Here is a 19396-nt window from a genome sequence, read left to right as displayed (position 1 = left end):
GACAGTTTCTTATTTTTCCTTTTCTGTTCCAAGTTTTTTTTTCTTTTTTAAATGCATTGATTAGCATTTTTAAACATTAAGAAGCCAGTAAGGATCAAAACTCAGCACATATCTGAGTTTGTAGACTTCACAAACTGTGGTAATATTTATTTTGTGAAAAACTATACAATCTAGGAATCCTTCAACCATATCTTGATGACTTAACCTTTGATTACAATCTGTTGTGGACACTGGCAAGGACAACTGGAGACATGAAGGATGTTGTAGTTAATCCTGGTGTATATCTGCTGCCTGGGGCACTTGCACAGTTGTAAGGGTATAATGTAAAGTCTCCGCAGACAAGTCTGCACACTCAGAAAAACTGATGGGCACAGGGATGTCTGCACAGACCTTCCCTCTCACAAATTTACATCACTTGGAGCCATGTGGATCTTAGTGCGCTTGGAAAGTGTTGGTAATGGTTTGCAGGTGTAGCCTGGCTAGCTCAGTCGATAGAGCATGAGACTCTTAATCTCCGGGTCGTGGGTTCGATCCCCACGTTGGGGGAAGCTGTTTTAAGTACAGAAGATAGAGTTTGGTCCATCTTTCCCTTGTAATCTCAAAAAAACCATTTAGTTCACTGCTGCGAATTCTTTACGTAACTTCCTCAGAGATTCTCCAAAGTATTCTTTTTCTGATGGTTTTGTTTTTGCATTTCCACCTTCTCTTGACAGGATCTTTTTCTGCTCTAAAGTCTGCTCCAATAAGATTGGTTAATTCAGCTCAGTTGACAAACAGAAACCAAGAATCTTAAGCTACATCCAAACTGGAAGCATTTCACAGTGATGTGGTGACCATAGGAAGTGAATGACATTCTGCGAAGCATAATTTAAGGTTCCGTAAATGTGTCCGCTCCCGTATACATTTTCATTTGGCCATTGAGCAGAGTGGGGTTTTCACCAAGTACACCTCCCATATGCATCTGCTGAATGCTGATTGGTTGATAAATGGGCAAGTATAGGACAAGGAGCATGAGTGGAGTTCACTGGGAACGGGGAGAAGCATCAAAACAAACAGTAAATAAATATGGCGTTTTTTCTGTAGCAAAAATTCTGTCTCCCTCCCTTCAACGCCAGCTGATCATGGCTGCCCCTCCCTGAGCCTGGTTCTGTTGGAGGTTTCTTCCTGTTAAAAGGGAGTTTTTCCTTCCCACTGTCGCTAAGTGCTTGCTCATAGGGGGTCATATGATTGGAGTTTTCTCTGTAGGTAGAGTGCGTTTCCTGCTGAACAGACAAATTAGGCTTTAAGGCAACTATAGGCAAAAAAGCGCAGGCAACAGGAAGTGAGCGGGGCTTAAGATAAACTTTTCTCTACTTCCAGGTGATCGACTGACGTGACTACCAATGATTGTGAAGAATAGCATATGACCTTGTAGTAAACACATTAGAAGGTTACCTTGGCAACTGAAACATAGACTGTCCGCAAGCGACAAGCCGTCAACTTCAAAGAGAAGAGGAAATCGCTTCCAGTGTGTTAGTAGCTTTATCCTCGCATACAGATTTTACATATACAGATACATTTTGAAGGATAGGGTGTTACCTTTTTCAAATATGCATCTCATCAGTGCACGCTAAATTAGTTTTTAAAGGTGTTGAATACCTTTGTGATTTACTGTCATTTAGAGAGGATTTCAAGTTTAATGCTGCTCACAAAAAAAAAACAAAAAACAAAAAAATAACAGGGTCACAAATCTGTCAACATGAGCATTAGCGGACATCTTTTTACAGCCCCACTGTCACGAATAGCACTTGACCACTGACGAGCAGCTATGGAGGATGAATATAAAGAAATAGTTCAGAAAATCCACTTACAAAAGGATTGTGTTTATATCATATTCAGCTTTAAGAAAAAAATCCTACAAACTTTTGTCATCAGTCGTCTCGTACACAATTTGTATGGTACTCTATATTCTTTTGATTGTACTTGTTGATGGTTTCACACAATTTCTCCCTACTGTTAATACAATACTGACAGCAGTTGTTTGCTTCTGTTTTATTTATAATGGCTGATATGATATAATCAGTACTTTTATTTGTTAAATTCTTTTCAGTGGACTGATTTTCTTTATCTTGTAGTCTAGGTATTTTTCCCGTCTTTTTGTCGACATATAACCCATTTCAATTTGATTTAAAAGGTTAAAAATAGATTCTATATAGCCGAAGTTGCTATAAACAGATGCCGCATATCTCTGTGTTTCTGTTTTTGTTCTTTTTTCGAGTATTTCAAGGGTTTTCTCCTCTCTCGCTCCACACGTCTATCTTTTCCTACCCCGGTGTACCAACACCAGCAGTAAAACATGCACGCAGACATCAGAGAGTGTTGACTTGTGACTGTCATCCCAAGCAGCAGTTTTCTGATGTAAGTGGGGGGAAATCAGAGGTTATCATCTGTCAGGGAATGCATTAAGAACCATCTCATTTCCTGCTCTTTGTACCACTTCTATATGCAAGACGGGCTTCCTTTCAATTAGGCTTCATGAATACAGATCCTTCTTACTGGTTCAGCCTTAGAATGAAACATGATTTGCCTTATTTTGTGCGTTTTGGGGGAAAAAATATTTTATTCATAAGACAGAGTGTGAGCTACAGTTTCAAAAAACAGCCTCCTGCTGTATCATCCCTGAGACAATCCAAGCTATTTCAGCTTCAATTAAAAGATACTTTCATTCAGTTTCTACCTGATGATTAAAAAAAGCTAGTGGCAAGAGTCGAGGTTTGCTTCTTATTCAGCACCTACTCTAACCTGGCAGTTTGCTTTATTTTCTCTCATAAAATGACTAATGCCTTCTAGATGGTGGGCTCATACATCATGGCAGGGCCAATGTGTCTGTGTTTAACTAATAGGCTCTGTGTCCTCAAGCAGCCAGGGATGGCACGGGTTATTACAAACTGCATCAACAAGACATTCATTACCCTCAACATCCTAGCAACCAAATCACAATTACCACGATCCAAGAGTGAGCATCCAACCCCACTGCCACGCTCCTATTCCCCGCACACCATGTCGCCAATGCATAAATTAGCCTCCTTTTGTCACACTGGGGGGTTGCCGGGTTGAGAATTAGCTCTGTTTGTTTTGCTCGTGATGAGATGGGATGCGCTGATGATGGATGACTGCAAAACTTCTTTACTGACAAATCAATAAATGCGGTGTGAATCCTTTTCACTCGTGTATCTGTACATATGAATGTGTCTGGGTGCCTGGAGAATAAGTGAATAGTTTCATGTGTGCATTTCACGCGTGTGTGTTTATAGCAGATAGCTGTTCTGACTGGCTAATGTACTCGGGGCTGCACTGTAGCAGGACTCTATTGTTGCTCTGAGTCCTCCCCACAGCCATTAGATCGCCATTAATCTCTCATCTGCCATTAAAACAACAGCCAGCGAGCCGAGCTTAACAATAGAGCGCCCCTTCCTCCAGCCCCTTGATACGTACTAGCAATGAGTTTGAATTAGGCTCTCGGGGTCACCGATTAGACCCTAATAATTCATCCAGACGGTTGAGTTCACAAAGAGGTTACATGTAACACTTCTGTATGAGAAAATGTAACAACACTCCTGTATGTGCATAATTTTGAAATTTAGAAAAGGTTGAGTCTGGATTTCACTTAGTTACTAAATACCATGCAAACCCAGCCACATTTTGAAGATTTTGAAGGAAACGAGGAAGATCACAGAAAAGGTTTGTGGATGTAGTGAAGGAGGACAAGCAGAGGGGTTGGTGAGACAAAACAAGATGCAGGGGCTAGGGTGAGATGCTGGCAGATGATCTGCTGGAGCAACCCATGAAAGAAGCAGCTGGAAAGAAGAAGATGGCCTCGTTTTCTTGCACAATTTTATCCTTGAAAGCCCTTTTCAAATAGCAAAACAAGTCATCAGATTACAGCATTTCTACTTTAATATTTATGGCATTAATCATAAACCAGGCAAATCATTTCTCCTAAACCAATGTCGACTCATTTCTTCTATAAACTGAACAATAACCACTGTTTTTGTTATGATTCTCACTTTTACTAGGGAAACTAGTAAATATTAAGTCTTCTAAGTATTATGAGTGTTATTATTTGTTTTTAAGGATTAAAGGATGTAATGTATAGTATTCAAAAAATGATGTGGGATAAGAAATAATTAGAACTTGTCCAGCCTCATACCTTTAAGTGTGGCCACGTTCCATTCGAGGACCCTTTTGTTTTTATTGTCTTGTGTGTACTCAACCCCATAGCTATGGGTTAGCCATACAGAAACATTGTTAGGGTTTTAACAGGTTCAAGGAACTGACACCATATTCATTATCAGCTAAGAGACACAGAGAAATCCAAGGCTGACTGTGACATCTGTCGGAAATTAGCCTCTTGTTGAACTGAAGCAAGTAGTGACAAACATCTACCCAACTAACATAGATTTTTCTGCAGGATTTTGCAGAAGAAAATATCAACATCATTTGTTAATTGATTGGCGATTAACAACAAGATATTTAATATTTGTTTTGCCATGACGTTTGTGATGTATGTATGTTTGAATAAAATATGAGATGTTCAGGAAGTAGGCATCATTACTGAAGCAGACTTGCTGTGAGTCTTAGTTATTCACATGGGCAAAAATGTGGTTGAAGGCAAAAAAAAAAAAAAAAAAGCCCAAAAAGAAGGAAGCTGGATGCAGAGGGCATAATTAGCAAAAGTGTTAAAGCTTGGGAAGTAAAAACATTTTACTGGGGAGCAGTAAAAATCAAAGATTTATGTGCTGCTTTTTGCATAAAATTAAGTCTTTTTCTTTCCTCTAAAGAAGCCTAGAGTGTGAACTTAACATTTTCCCTCCTCCTACCGAATTTTAGCCTATTTCATTTTAAAGTGATGCATGTTTATGCACACTGGAAGCACCTAACACATTAGCATTATTCATCACATGAAGCTCGCTCGGTCCGCCCTTTGGTGGGGAAGAAAAACGACTTCACACTTCACTAGCTGTGAGCGGGCGAGAAGAGCTCCTTCCAGCAATGAAAAATACTTCCATCCAAAAGCATGGCTGGTTAGTTAAGTGAGAGACGCACTGTGGTGCAATTTACCCCTCATTCGACCCAGCTTAATCAAGGCTTAAACTGTATTCACCATTTCAGGCAGTAGAGTGTACGTCTGCAATATGACTGAGTGAATATCTAATCACGTTTGCCACCAACATAATATAAGGCGGATGATGATTAGTGGCCGGGGCTGTGCCGAATTTCAAACTGACTCGCTAAATCAGATCATTGTTTCTCAAAATGTGTTGCATATCTGATTCATATGAGTTTCTAAATAACAAGGCAGTGAAGCATGTTGTAACAATGATGGCTCACTGAGTAAGAACACATTCGCTCATCTTTTTGCTCCATGTTGTTTATCTCTCCTCACAAGAACGGCTACAGCACAGGTCATGCCTTAAATGATCTATGACGTGGCCTGAAAAGGGCTTGCTGTAGCTGTGTGAAATATTATATTTGTTTCAAAGGTACAAAAGCAGTTGTTTGAACAATGCAGCTCTTGGCACAAACTGGGTTGCTTTGTGTTATTTTTCCTACAGAGAGTGAAAAATGTTTTTTAAGGCCGCTCTCCCCAACAAGGGGTCTGTTGTGAAAGCTGTTATTACTTATAGGGTTGCTTTCTAGTATCCTGCATGAAGAAGTGCATCCACAACATGAGCCTTGATCATCAGCTTTAGAGGAGCTGAACTAAACACACTGGAAACACAGTTCCTTTAACCTAATGCTAAAATTCATGCATATGTTGTCTCTAAGTGGTTAAACGGTGGCTAATGCTCGGATGAAATTAAGCACTAGGACAGCCTCTATCATGATGAGCGTCCTGGTGTAAAAATCCAAAATTGATGCCTTCCTTCTCCAGCACGCTGGATTGGAACCTTTGGTGGCCTATTTCCGGCCTGTGGCCCATACGTTTGACACCCCTGGTGTAGTTTGTGGACCTATACAGTACTGTGAAAAAAGCTTGACTCACCTTTCACTTTCTTGTATTTTTTCCTTTCAAAAAGAACAATTTTATTGGAATTTTTAAACGGGTCTTTCATTGACTTCAGCTTTTTCATTGATTTTCAGTCCAGTCCTTGTACTTGACCACTTTCAAAAGGCTTTTTGTTTGTTAAGCCACTTAATGCTGATCTATGAATAAGAGATGAATTAGTGTTGTGTCTATAATGAACAACTTAACAAAAAAAAACAACCCAGTTTTCTGTGTATCTTTAGATCTTTAGACACCTTGTCATTAGAAGCCTGCTGCAAAAACACCAGTTGTTCACATTTCTTTTGTTAAATCTATAAAAAATGCTAACGCTAACACAGTTTGACAGCGTAAAATAGTATTTCTGTACCAGCAAGGTGCCAAAGAGCTATTAGCTATTAGCATGCATATTTCGACATGCTGTGTACTTAAAAAAAATTAGAAAACACTGTGATGCTACATTTCTCCAAGGGGTAGTGGGGAACTTGTCAATATTGATGGAATTAGGAAGATAAGTACCATCAGACTACAATTCACCATGTCATACCACCTGGAAAGCATCTGATTCATGAAGGCTTCAGTTTCCAGCATGACAGTGATCTCAATGCAATAAAAGCATCATGGATAGAAAAGCACACAATGCAACTCACTTTCAGGGTGGATGTAGTAAGGAGGTAGAACAGATCATCTGCAATTTGCAAGGCTGGTGGTTCAATTCCTGCCTGCTCCAGTTTGCATGCCAAATATACTCGGGTGGTGAACACTAACCCCAAGTTTCTCCTCAATGCATCCATTGGAGTGTAAAACTTATGAAGCACTGAATAAAATGCTCGTGTAAATGAGGCATTTTGTATAAAGTATTTTGAGGGCTCAGGAAGAGTAGAAAGGTGCTATATATAAAAACCAGCGTTTATCATTTACCATTTATCAATCATAGATTCATTTGAAGAAGACAGCTGCCTAAGAGAACTCGGGCTGTGTTGAAGAAACGAGGTGGTCATACCAAATATTGACTTTCAAATTTATTAGAACTGTTTAAATTTTGTTTTGGCCTTATATAATGTATCTTCATTTTTCCTGGTGTATTTCCTATGTACAACTATATCCCACCCCCTCAAGTACAATATGAAGAAATGAGGGGTGGCTCAAGACTTTTCCACAGTGCTGTATTTTTCCAAAAATAATCAACATCTTTTCAAAGATCTTGGTAACATCCTTTTACAAGACAGTCTCTACTTAAGTTTATTTACTCTCAATGACAATAAAAACAAGCTTTCAACTGATTAAGACCAAGTGATACGACTGAAAGATCCGGAGTTAACAGTCAAGTGGGCTTTGGGTGCCTAGTCATGCCTAGCTATCACAGTTTCTACAGGTACAAGTTTCTGTTTCATATCACTGGACGTCTTGGGAAAAAGGTCATGTTTTCACACTGATTTGGTGTTAGGGTGAAGCTTGGAATAAGGTTGGGGTTAGACACAGCTGGGGTTGTTGAGGTTAAGCTAAGACGCTAGGGAATACATTACACTGATCAGTGCCCTCACAAAGATAGACACACACCAGTGTGGCAGTTTTATCAAATAGGGATTCCTGTCTCTTCACAAATTTTCCAAAAGAAGGATTTCTAGTCTTACGCTTATCAAAGTCCAGACCATAAACGCGGGCGGGTGTGTAAACATACGTATAAGTCTTTTTTTACTTTGGGCATTTGTTAATTTTTCATGAAGACACTTGCAAGCACAGAGAAACGTCAGATCGTAACATCCTCAGGTTTCTATCTGTCATTGCAATAACAGCAGATGTAGTGAACTGTTTTTCACTTTTTTCACAAGCCTTTAACTGTACAGAGAGTTGGTTTGTATTACAGCACAAAAGCTGGTGAGACTGGTTGACATGCATTCCCTAATCACAACAAGCACCTCTTAATATATATTCGCACAAACAAACAACAACAACAACAACAACAGCAGAGCTTCAGCCACTCTGCCATCCAGAGGGCATTTCCCATCTCAGCATAAGGCTTATGGTTACACCCCCCCACTATGCAGATGGTTTAGTGTTATTCTATCTGTAACTGGACTCGATGCCAGGCTCTGAGTGGGCCTAATGACTCCTAAACCCGAGTTGGTTAAGTGGGAATTCAACACCATCTCCCAGCTGTAACCTAATCTCCCTCTAGACCACCTGGACCTTGGATACACCCCGTGGGTTCAAAACACACTTGACTGTGAAACAATAACAGTCCATTTGCATTTTTAAGCACACCGCTAACAGCGTCTTCGAGACACATGCAGACACCATGCTGCCAAGCAGACGACACGGAGGCCGTGAAAGAAAAACATTGCAGTGGATATTATGATCCCGCAAGCTTGAGAAATTCCCGGCAATGAAATTAAAGGGGAAAAAAGAGGATGTTTGACTATTAAAAGTATGACTTAAATTTGGTCTCAGATGAGAATCACACCTTCTCTGCCAATGAACTTCTCCAAAGACCGAGAGAGATTTTACACTAACATGGAGGTTGTGAGGTTTTTATGTCTCAGAAGTTGTGTTTCAGTGCCCCCCCCTTGCTGTGACAGCCGAGTGTCTGGAGGAGTATTTTCTGCATATTTCACGCGTATGTGTGCATTTTTCTCAGCAGTGTGTAGGAGCAAACGCCTGCAACATATCCATAACAGCTCCAGATGGTTCGTCATAACATCTGTCTAACCTGACAAAACATAGCCTGCAGCGTGTGGCCATAAGGTGTATTATTGGGTTATTCTGGCACAAGGTTGACTTCAGACTGTATAACAGTCATTGGCTGACAGCACACACACACACACACACACACACACACACACACACACACACACACACACTGAGACTAGACAAAATTACTGGCTCTCTGTGCCACACGTGAATGACAGGCTGCCTCTGTGTCTTCCACTGCTATCTTCTTCCTTCCAGGGTCTACAGAAAATCCATGCCACCTCCGACGGTGGGGTTATGCCAGAGTGTATTAATGAGTCGGATAGAAAGACAGCGACAAACAGGCAAAAAGACAGACAGGAGCAGCCAAACGGAACGGACTTGAAACAGTGTCTGGTGACTGATAAGTGATGGGGGGAGGACGAGGGTGACACTTTGTGTTTTGGAGAGGGCGAGGTTAACAAGGGAAAAAAATCAGGAGAATTTGGAGACTTATTGATGGACAACTCACATTTCCTTGCTTTCAATTGCCTCATTCTCTCTCATGCTGGCTTTCCCCTTCCAATTTTACCTCCACCTCACCCTTTTTTCCCTCTATCTTGTCCAGGCCACTTGGCTGATCAGTGAGTATGGTAATCAGGGAAAGGCTGATAACAACTGATAAGTCCTCTTGTCAGATGCTGAGGGCTTGAATGACATTTTTACACAGTCGTGAAAATGGAGGGGAACAAGCGCAGTAAAGCTGGTGAATGGATGGCCTCTGCGATTCTGCTTGTGTGATACGCAAATAGGCATATCTACCTCCGTGCTGTGTAGTTGGGTGTACGCGCGTCATGTGTGCGTTCTTTGCCTCGTCTGGAGGGGCTGCAGGGGGAGGGAGGCGAGGAGTGTCACTCTGCCCACAGAAAGGGCTTTCATCCTGGGCTTATCAGAGCCAACACAGGGGGAGATTGTTGGCCGGTGGTGCGAAACGACAACTCTTACTGCCCCCGCAACCTCCCCCACCACACACACTGGACCTGTCTTCCCCTGACTTTGTGACTCCCCCTCAGACACAAACACAGGGACAAAAGCATGTTTGCTCACAGATGCACAAAGAAAGAAAAAGGAACATTAAATGCGCTTATGCTTCAGTCCACCACAATCTGCTAAGCTTCACACACAGACACACATACTTGTATTTATTATCAAAGATATCCCACCTATTTCATTTGTTTCTCGTGCGACACAAGGACGCTGTTTACTGTATTAAACTGGCACTGAATGATCGCCCGTTTCCTGTTTCCACTTTTGGCCGGCGACCAGAAGACGTGCTACCCACAGCGCCAGCGACGAGGCCATATGCACCTCTAAATCATGTGGTATTATCACCATGCTGTGCACCAATGAGCAACTATAACCATGATGGAAGACACCAGATGATCTGTCTTTAGCAGCAGAGTTCATTTCCATAATACTAGATTAACGTGTTTTTTTGTTTGTTTTTTTGGAAATACAAGTCATGCTAATTAATTTGACAGATCATAAAAGCTGTCAATCCTGCAGGTACACACTGATTCAGCACAGAGACCTCTCTTTTTCTGACTACACACAGCAAGTGCACATAACTGTGCATGTGTGTGTGTGTTTGAGAGAGAGAAAGACTTGTCAAGTGGAATTACAGTCACAGGTGGAAAGGTCAAACTCAGTGACCCACACAGTCAGACAGACAACTTGTTGGGCCCAAAAAATGCAAGAAAAAAAATGGAAAGGTCAGTTCAGCCGATACTTTCCTGCGAAAGCTCGAAATCCCATCAAGGAGACAGATATAGACAAAAGAAGCATGTGTGTTGTGCTCCTCTGATAAGGAAACTGTTTTCTTCCTCTGGGACTCATTTATTGGCCCAAACACATCAATAAAAGTTGAAGCCTGGCAGCAGAAGATTACATTCATCACCGATGCCACCTTTTAGTAAATCCCAGACCTCTATGTTATGTGTATTCCACCTAGTGCAACTTCATTGATCATGTTCACCTATGAACATCGCTACACTGGTTGAGAAGAAGCTCCGACCTCGCAGGCAACACCGGCGGGATGAAGTCACGGTTGAGGTCGGATTTGGCCATATGGAGGTGACGGCTGTGTGGGTCTGACCACACCCTCGCTTGCTCTGTGGCACTCGCTGGATACCATAGGTGGTGGCAGGAGGAAAGGGGTGAATATGTAGCCCCCTTCATGCTGTCTAACAGGCTGGACATGAGGCACAGCATCTGTCTCTGGAGGGTGTGCCTGCAAAAAAGGCTGCCCTAGTTAAAAAATAGGGGAAATGGACAAATGTAACTTCAAGGTGCTATAACCGAGACGATGAAGTGCGATAACAAGGGTGTGAACGGTATGGAAGCCTCACATACTGTACTGCTTCTCTCTGTTGTTAAAAGGCTTTTCTGAATGACTATTTACTGCTCAGTGGCATCATCTGTTTTTCTAGCTTATTTATTATACCAGTGCTCAGCAAACATTTAGGTTCCCAAAAGAAAAAAAGTGCCAATATCTGTGATTCTCCATCACTGCCTGACTGGACTTTCTAGTATTATTTTTAGTAGTAGTTCTTTTTATCAGTTCAGGCAAAAGAAAACAAAGAAAACATCTTGCTCACTGTGTACTGGACTTGTGCTTGTGACCTTTAATATTCAGAATTTTACCTAAGGCTCCTTTTACATAAGCCCACTGGTACCAGTTACCAACTAGTAATTACTGGTTACTGGAAAAAATGAGTATTCCCCGACTGGTTGTCTGATTACAACCATCTCATGACCTCATGAGTTGTCAGTCAGAGATGTGTTATATGAGAAAATACATTTTGCTTTGTTTATTACAATAATATGAACAATATTTCTTGCTTTGTAAAAGTGGGTTTGTCTGGATCACTCTTTGAAGCAAAGTGACCTTCTGACTACGTTTGTTGCAGGCTTGCTTTTGCACCACAGAACCTTCAGTTCAGGGGTGTTTGCTGGGTGTAATTATTTTAAATGAAGGCACTCATGCAGAGTAACTGCCCCATGTTATTTTACAGGTTCAAGAGTGCAGTATCAATAAAGGAAAAACAATGGCATGCACAGTTCACAAAATAGCATCTAATCTACAAGACTGTTTTTTCTTTGTTTTTAACTAATCCAAACCGCACTTTAACTATACTTAGCTGTTTTAACTGTAATTTTAATTAACCTTTACTATTTTCTTGCCAGAATGCACTCTTATAGATTTTCTTGTTTAGTGGCAAATAGAAATACATGTGTATCAGCCATTAGAATGGTAAATGGTAAATGGCCTGCATTTGTATAGCGCTTTACTCAGTCTCTAAGGACCTCATAGCGCTTTACACTACATTCAGTCATTCACCCATTCACACACACATTCACACACTGGCAATGGCAAGCTACATTGTAGCCACAGCTGCCCTGGGGCGCACTGACAGAAGTTAAGTGTCTCATTACACTGGACTGAAATAAAATAATGGGCTGAATGTTCTTCATTGAATGAAATCACAGGTGACTTTTTGAGTTTTGTATCCTGCTCATGTCTGTACGTCATCTCTGTGTGCAAATACAATTGAAAACAATACAAACTACTTGGTTTGTGCTTTACAGTTCAAAAAAGGCTCAAAATGTAAACACGCAGACAGGCATGTTGAGAAAATAAAAGGAGTCTTTAGTAGGGCCTGATCAAGAATCCAGGAAAACACAAAAGCTGGGATAAGGTACGGCAAAATCCAAAATGAAAACAAAAAGTAAGCACAAAGAACAGTGACAAACAGTGAGATCAACAAAGCCAGGCAAGGAAAAAGGCAGGAACACCAGGCAAGCTGACAAAGGCCGGAGGAAGACGTGAGGCTATAAATACACACAAGGAAGACTGAGTGATAAAAATACAGGTGGAAATTAGGGTGGAATACACAATCACAGGGTGGGACAAAGAAAGCAAAACAAAAAAAGGCAGGTTAGTTAAATTTGCAGGACTATGTACAATATGTACATCTATTTAGAGGGTTTACACAGCAGGAGTGTATCTGCAAACACCCTTGGATTATGTAGATGAGGGAATAATGCACTAGGTTGCAAATGGCTGTTGCATCATATATGTGTGTGTGTGTGTATATTATATATATATATATATATATATATATATATATATATATATATATATATATATATATATATATATACACACACACACACACAGTCAGTATTGTCTGGTAAAATAGTGCTGACTTTGCTACAACTAAAAGCACAAAGCGCACAGGCCCTATGAGAGTCTGAAGGCCAGAGGCTTTAGAACGATTTAACACAGCCACAAGCAAAATTCGCAGAATGGCATTTGCAACATAGTGAATGGAGTCCTGTGGCGGGAGAGTGCAGACACACTCATGCACAAAATTACAAATGAAACACTGAATTGTAAATTGTCTGACGAAAGTCATAAATCTCCCAACGGCCGCTGGGCAGCTGGGGTCGAGCAGCCAGCAGTCCTGTCAGAAAAGTGCAGCTGTCTGAACACAGATAGCCACTGGTGTAGCACACAGCAGCAAAGCCTGCAGGCTGAAATCTGGAATTGGCCTTTAAAATGCTCTATTATGTATTTTTTTTTAAATGAAATGTTCTGAAGTCCTCTGTTCCCATGTACTATACAATATGACCATTTTCAGGGGCAAGCCATTACCATAACTTCAAAATAGCTACAATCTATTTTGTAAGTGTTTCGTCCGCATAGTCCCTAAAGGCTCTGTCACACCAGGAGATTGTGGTTGTATGGGCTTGGTGTTGTAGTAACAGACATAATTGGTGACCTAGCTGGCAATCTAACTCCTAACTTCTTATAAGAAAGGAAGTTATTATTAGACCTTTAACTCTTTCCCCCATAAAGATGACATTTCACAGTCTCCCCTGTACTCTTAATGGATAATTTTTACACATCAGTGTATATCAGTAAAGATGTGGTTTGACAACCTTAGAATAGTTTCTGGGGCTTTTTTGTAGTGTAGTTGTGTAGCCAGAGCCCACCCTCACTAACTTCTAATGCACAGGCTTGAAATACAACTTAAATACTACTAGTAGACTTTCAAGGAGTAGAGAGAGTTAAAACTAGCATAACCAGTTCTTTAACTGATCATACTTATCTCCCTAAGGTTGAAGTCATAGCATCAAATACCTTTTTTTTTTTTGAGCTGGTCCACTAAGATTTGTAAGCATCTTTCCGGATCTGAATTAAGAGAAAGTTAATGAACAAAACTAATAGTTACTCACACATCCTACGACAAAAGAAATTAGTTGGAGCTGGATCGGGTGACCCTAAAATCCTTTATTAATTACACTGCAGTAGGAGTAATGTTGCCTTTTTTCAATGACTATGTGTTTATACAGCATTATTCCATAATAAAAATTAGCTATAATTGATCTCTGGCTCTCTTCCACAGTGTTTTGTTTGTCCTGTCTTCCTCCCCACACTCCCTGCCCCTCCCCAAGCTTGTTTCTGCCAGAGGTTTCTTCCTCTTAAAAGGGTGTTTTTCCTTCCCACTGTTACCTTACAAAATAAAACACCCAGAGATCACTGTTTTTGTGATTTTGAGCATATATGTAAAAACACCGAGTTGAATTGAATAATAAAATCAAAAGCCACCTAGAGGGCCACTAAATATGAAAAGTGCAACACACATAGCACCGCAACATCTTCAAAAATACTCATGCAAAACACGAGTCCAGTAACACTATGAACCTGTTCCAAGCCCCACTTTAGCTACCTTATAAGCATCCTTCAGTTTTTCACTTGTTTAATGAGCAGGTGGTGTCCTGTTGGGTAGCACTGTTGGAAGTAAAACAGAACAGAAACACATTTAAAGTCTGCAGCGCTGTGCATGTGCCAAAGTAAAATGAGAGAGGGGAGCAACAGATTGCTGAGAGGGAGCCAGTCAGAGGGAGAGCGGGACTAATGAAGGTTACAGAAGAGGAGAAGTATGAAATAGGAAGGAGAAGAAATGAGTCTGGAATGATAAAAGGAGGAGAGACAGTGGGATTGTTGAGGAGTCTCTCTGGATTTGCAGAATCCCCTCAGCCTCAAGTTTTGGTACAAAGTCATACTGACACACTTACTGCCTGGTGAGCCCTCTATCTTTCTCTTCCTCCACTTTCTTTCACACTGGTAATGAGGACTGTAGGTGTCCGCCGACTGTCACATGCACACCACCGAGCGTTTAACAGTAAGGGGGTGGGGGGGGCTTATATTACTCTTGGACATCTGCCATGGTGCCAGGACCTAGGCAATAGTGTGATGCTGAAATAGGAGGGAAGCATGGGGGTTTCTTTTTGTGTTAGTTCCAGCCAATCCCCATGCAAATTGCGTGATTTATATTACATTTGCTCTAACTTTAAAAAATGCTTTATTTATCTGTTCTGTGGGCTTATTCTCTTTTATTTTACTTTTGGTGCCATTCGAAAGCTAATTCATAGCAATGCCAACCTTTTGAAAAGTGAAAGTGGTGCAGTCCTAGACTGCAAATCGAAAAAAAAAGGGTTGGGAGACATGCATTTTTGTTCTCTTGCTGACATTTGGATGAATGCATCTGTGTCATATAAAACAGTAATAATCAGTGAGTTGCATTTGCTCTTATGCCAAACAGAATGATGTCATGTCTATAATGTAGACGTATAAAGATAGATATAGCTTTTGGGCCTAAAAGTGAAGGAAAGGTGGTCTAAACCAGGCTTGGTTAAATCATCGGCGTATGGTCACCATAGCCCTTCATCATTTATGTTGGTACTTGATGGCACACCAGACTTACTGCAGTCATCTTATGAACAATAGGTGTCGCCACTCAGAAAAAAGCCCTCCATATCAGGATTAATACTGCAGGAGAAGAATTTGAAACAGGAAGAAAAGAAATTGTGGAGTTTTCCTTTTTGAAATTTCTTCTGAAAAGAAATTTAAAGATCGTGAGGTGTACAACAAGCCTACATTGGGCTTTAAACCTGATAGTTTTTTAATGGCCAGACATGGTTACCTTCTGACTGCAAAGAGGAGTAACATTCTGTACCTCATACTAAACTTCAACTTCAGGGCTTTTTGTGGCTTCAAGGATTTTTGGTTTTTAAAACTTCTATATCATCAGTGTGATTTTTTTCCCCCCTTCAACCCCCAGAAATCTTTTGGCAATTATTTCATCATTCGGGCATTAAAGGGTTAAATGGTTCTCCATAAACCATGATGTCACGATGTTGATGTCCATCTTTTATTGGCAATTTACTGTTCTTACAGGTTTTTAAGACCGCAGCTATTTTGCTAGCAGCAAAGAGCAGTGGAAGCACATGGAAACAAATAATATTGCTCTTATTTGTTGTGTACATGAATTTAGAGTTTTAGAGATGATGGTGTTATCTGTGCATGGAACCAGACTCCAGCTAGATTTTTTATGAAAGCATTATGCTACGTCCACGCTCATCCTGCGTTGCCTTGAAAGGAGTTGCTTGTGGACATTTCAGTATCTGGTTGCCTAAGTATCCATCTATCCTTCCAGGTCTGTCGCAGGGCTAACCTGGGTAACTCTGTAACATATGTACTATCAGGTCACATGTCAATCAGCGGTATCCTGCACTCTCATTGGTAGTTGCTTTAGTCCCACCCATTGCAATTTAATCCCTAGTCACCTGATTTACTTTATATCAGGGGTCCCCAACCTTTTTGCGCCATGGACCGGTTTATGTCCGACAATATTTTCACAGACCAGCCTTTAAGGTGATAAATATAACAAAATAAAACCAGTACCGGTATAAAAAAAAAGAAGATTTATTCATAACACACGGGAAAAGACCCAGGGAAACCAAGTTAACGCTAAAAATTATTTAAAAAAATAATGCTAAAAACCAATAAAAACCCTGAAAACCATGAATTTCACACCTGAGCCTCAACTCTCACGGACCGGTACCAAACAACTCGGGGGTTTGGGACCGCTGCTTTATATGGGCTCCGCTCACCACATTGTCACATTAGAGTGACATCAATCCTCTAATCTAAAAATATAAACACTTTTAAGACAGCAACTGGGTATGATTTAAATGCTTGTATACTCATAATCTTATAATTTTGCTGACTACATCCTGACTGCACTGACTGCATTCAGTGTTCCAACATATCACAGCTACGCCTTTTGTTTTGGCAAGTATGTGCAAGTCCATTAACAGTTTCCTACAAAAGCAGCCGCAACCTCCTAGAGTTTCTCTTAAATTGACGTGACCAATTTTTTTGCACTCCACCCAGGCAGACAACGCAAACATCCACCGCCTCATTAAAAGCATGGGGGCATTTAGTTTGAAAGCATAACGAGCTTGAGATTGCAGCGCTGTGAATAAGGCTCATAAAAGCAGCATCATGCGGTGGTGGAAAGTTACGTTAATGACAGTATATTTGTTCCATTTTAGAGAGGTCATAACAAAGACGCCTACGGCTGCCTTGTCGTCATTAAACATCATTAACATCAACTAAGTGACAACAAGCTGACATTTAAAGTATGAACCCCACATGTACATGTATATATATGTATATATATATATATATATATATATATATATATATATATATATATATATATATATATATATATATATATATTTTATTTTATTTATTTATTTATTTATTTATTTTCCAGATTGACACTTTGGATGATAGTATATGATTACAGTATATTTTACATAGCAAAAGGAACTGGCGTGCAACAACACTGCTCAGTCTCATCATGCTGTATCTAGTTTCGCTGCTGTCTGTAACAGTATAAGATACTAAATGATGAATGAATTTTGGCCCGATGTTTGCCAGCACTGTTCCCGACAAAAGAGATGATCCAGAACATGTGTTTCCTCCCAGTGATGTAAAGTGTGCAACTGAAAATTACAAGGTTATCCAACCTTCACTTGCTGTTTAAAGTTGTCTTAAACACCTGAAACCTGCTGAAATGAGTCAAAGAAAATATTTATTTTTGGCTATATGTTTTTCCTCAGCAGATTCACCCCACCAGCCAAGCACTGTACAATATAACAAGTTACTCATTCACCACATTTTACAGTAATGCAGGGTTTCCGTCATCATTAGTATCTAAAATTTCTTAATCATGTGTTTTATTTCTCACTCTATATTTTAGGACTTTCACTTGAGCATTAAATTGGAACAATTCCTTTTTTTTTTAACATGACAGCAGACAGGAAAAAATCCCATCATATGTTAGGTCACAGAAGTCCATTTCTGACAAACAACACAAAGGAAAACAGCAGAACACATTTGCTGGCTGTGCTTTGAACTGTATTGCTTCTAGACAGTCACAGTCAGAGGAGATGTGATGAATTCCCCCGGAGCCAGCTCGGGAAGAAGAGCTGAACTTGTTCTCACATCTCCTGCTACTGAGGAGAAATAACTAGCTTCACTCACTTTGATGGAGTAAAGAAATACACACACAGACACAGACACACACACATATACCCACTGGCTCTTTGCCTGTTTGCTTGAAAGAAACTCATTTTTGTGCATCTCTCTCATGCACCCTGTCTTTTTTCTTCTCCTCCGGGTTTCCCACTCAACCCGGCTTCTTTCCTATACCCCCCTTCTTAGATTTGCTCTCAATTTTCTGAGTTTATCCTCGTTGTTGAGGTTTTTTTTGTTTCACCCTGACCCCGATCCCTTTAAAACACCGTCATTAACAATGTCACCTTTGCTTGTCATTAACTTTATGGCAATGATTATTCCGCTGCCGCCAGCGCACTCTCCTTCAAGTCTCACTTACCTGTGCGATCTCGTAGAGCAGTTTGTAGTGTTCCTCCCGTTTCTGCAAGGTGCACAAATTGCAGCCCATTCTAGTTGTCAGGGAAACAGTGCCGAGTGCCCGCTGGAGTGTGTGTGCTGTCTGCGGTGTGTATGAACTCCCCCTTGGGCGATACACACTCGGGCTCCTCTTCCTTGGCTCCCCCACACCTCTTTCTCATCCGTGTATCCTCAGAGATCCCCTCTGTCGCTCTGAGCGCACCACACACGTGTTTCAATTCACTGTTTCAACGCAGGCTCTGGAAGTACTACCTTCAGTTTGTGAAGTGAGTGTGTGTTTGTAAGTGTTTTTGTGTTGTGTGAAGCAGTAATTAGATGAGTGAAACGCACCTGGCTTTCTTCCCCTCTTTGCCTGTCACTCCTTCCCTGGAGTCTCACTTGCATGCCTACATACACTCTCTCCCTCCACTCTCTATACTCCACCACCTCCTCTCTCAGTGTGAGCACACTCTTGTGCATACACACACTTTTGGCTCATGGAGTCACACCTCCTCCTGTGGCAGGCTGCCTACACATGGCTGCTCCTACTCCACCTCATGAATAGATGGCATCCTCATTGGCTGTTTAAGGAGAAGGGGGCTGGGAGAAAAAGAGAGGAGGGGACTGCTCTTATCTTGGGAAGAGTCAGATTCTGAACATCAGTGCTGTTGCGTGTAAGCAAAGGAAAGGACAGGCTGCATGCATGCGTGCGTGTGTGTGTAGTAAAGGTGGGCAGACAGATCCCAATATCCATAGTATTGATACTTGCATGATTGGATCGATTATCTATGCTCTAAGTTAGATATGTAGTCCAGTAAATTGGGTTAAATTACTTTAAATAACAGAAGGTGACCCAAACTGCTTTA

General features: G+C 40.8%; 1 protein-coding gene across 3 annotated transcripts in view; it reads right to left on the bottom strand.

Moving 5' to 3' along the window:
• Positions 1–19025, bottom strand: part of pdzrn4 (PDZ domain containing ring finger 4) — a 44115-nt gene extending 25090 nt beyond the window's left edge. Inside the window, exons 1-2 of one of the 3 annotated variants that reach the window (XM_080886953.1) lie at positions 18882–19012; positions 18514–18743 (exon numbers count right to left, since the gene is read on the bottom strand). In XM_080886953.1, coding sequence (XP_080743079.1) covers positions 18514–18582 — 69 coding nt within the window. In that variant the 5' untranslated portion in view covers positions 18583–18743; positions 18882–19012. Of the gene's footprint in view, positions 1–18513 lie in introns of all 3 variants that reach the window. The other 2 variants (XM_080886951.1, XM_080886952.1) reach the window with 2 other exon arrangements.
• Between the last annotated feature and the right edge of the window lie 371 nt (positions 19026–19396).

Source organism: Rhamphochromis sp. 'chilingali', assembly GCF_963969265.1.
Source record: "Rhamphochromis sp. 'chilingali' genome assembly, chromosome: 7".
In the NCBI taxonomy this organism is placed as follows: Eukaryota; Metazoa; Chordata; class Actinopteri; order Cichliformes; family Cichlidae; genus Rhamphochromis; species Rhamphochromis sp. 'chilingali'.
This window is presented reverse-complemented; position numbering and strand designations above follow the sequence as displayed.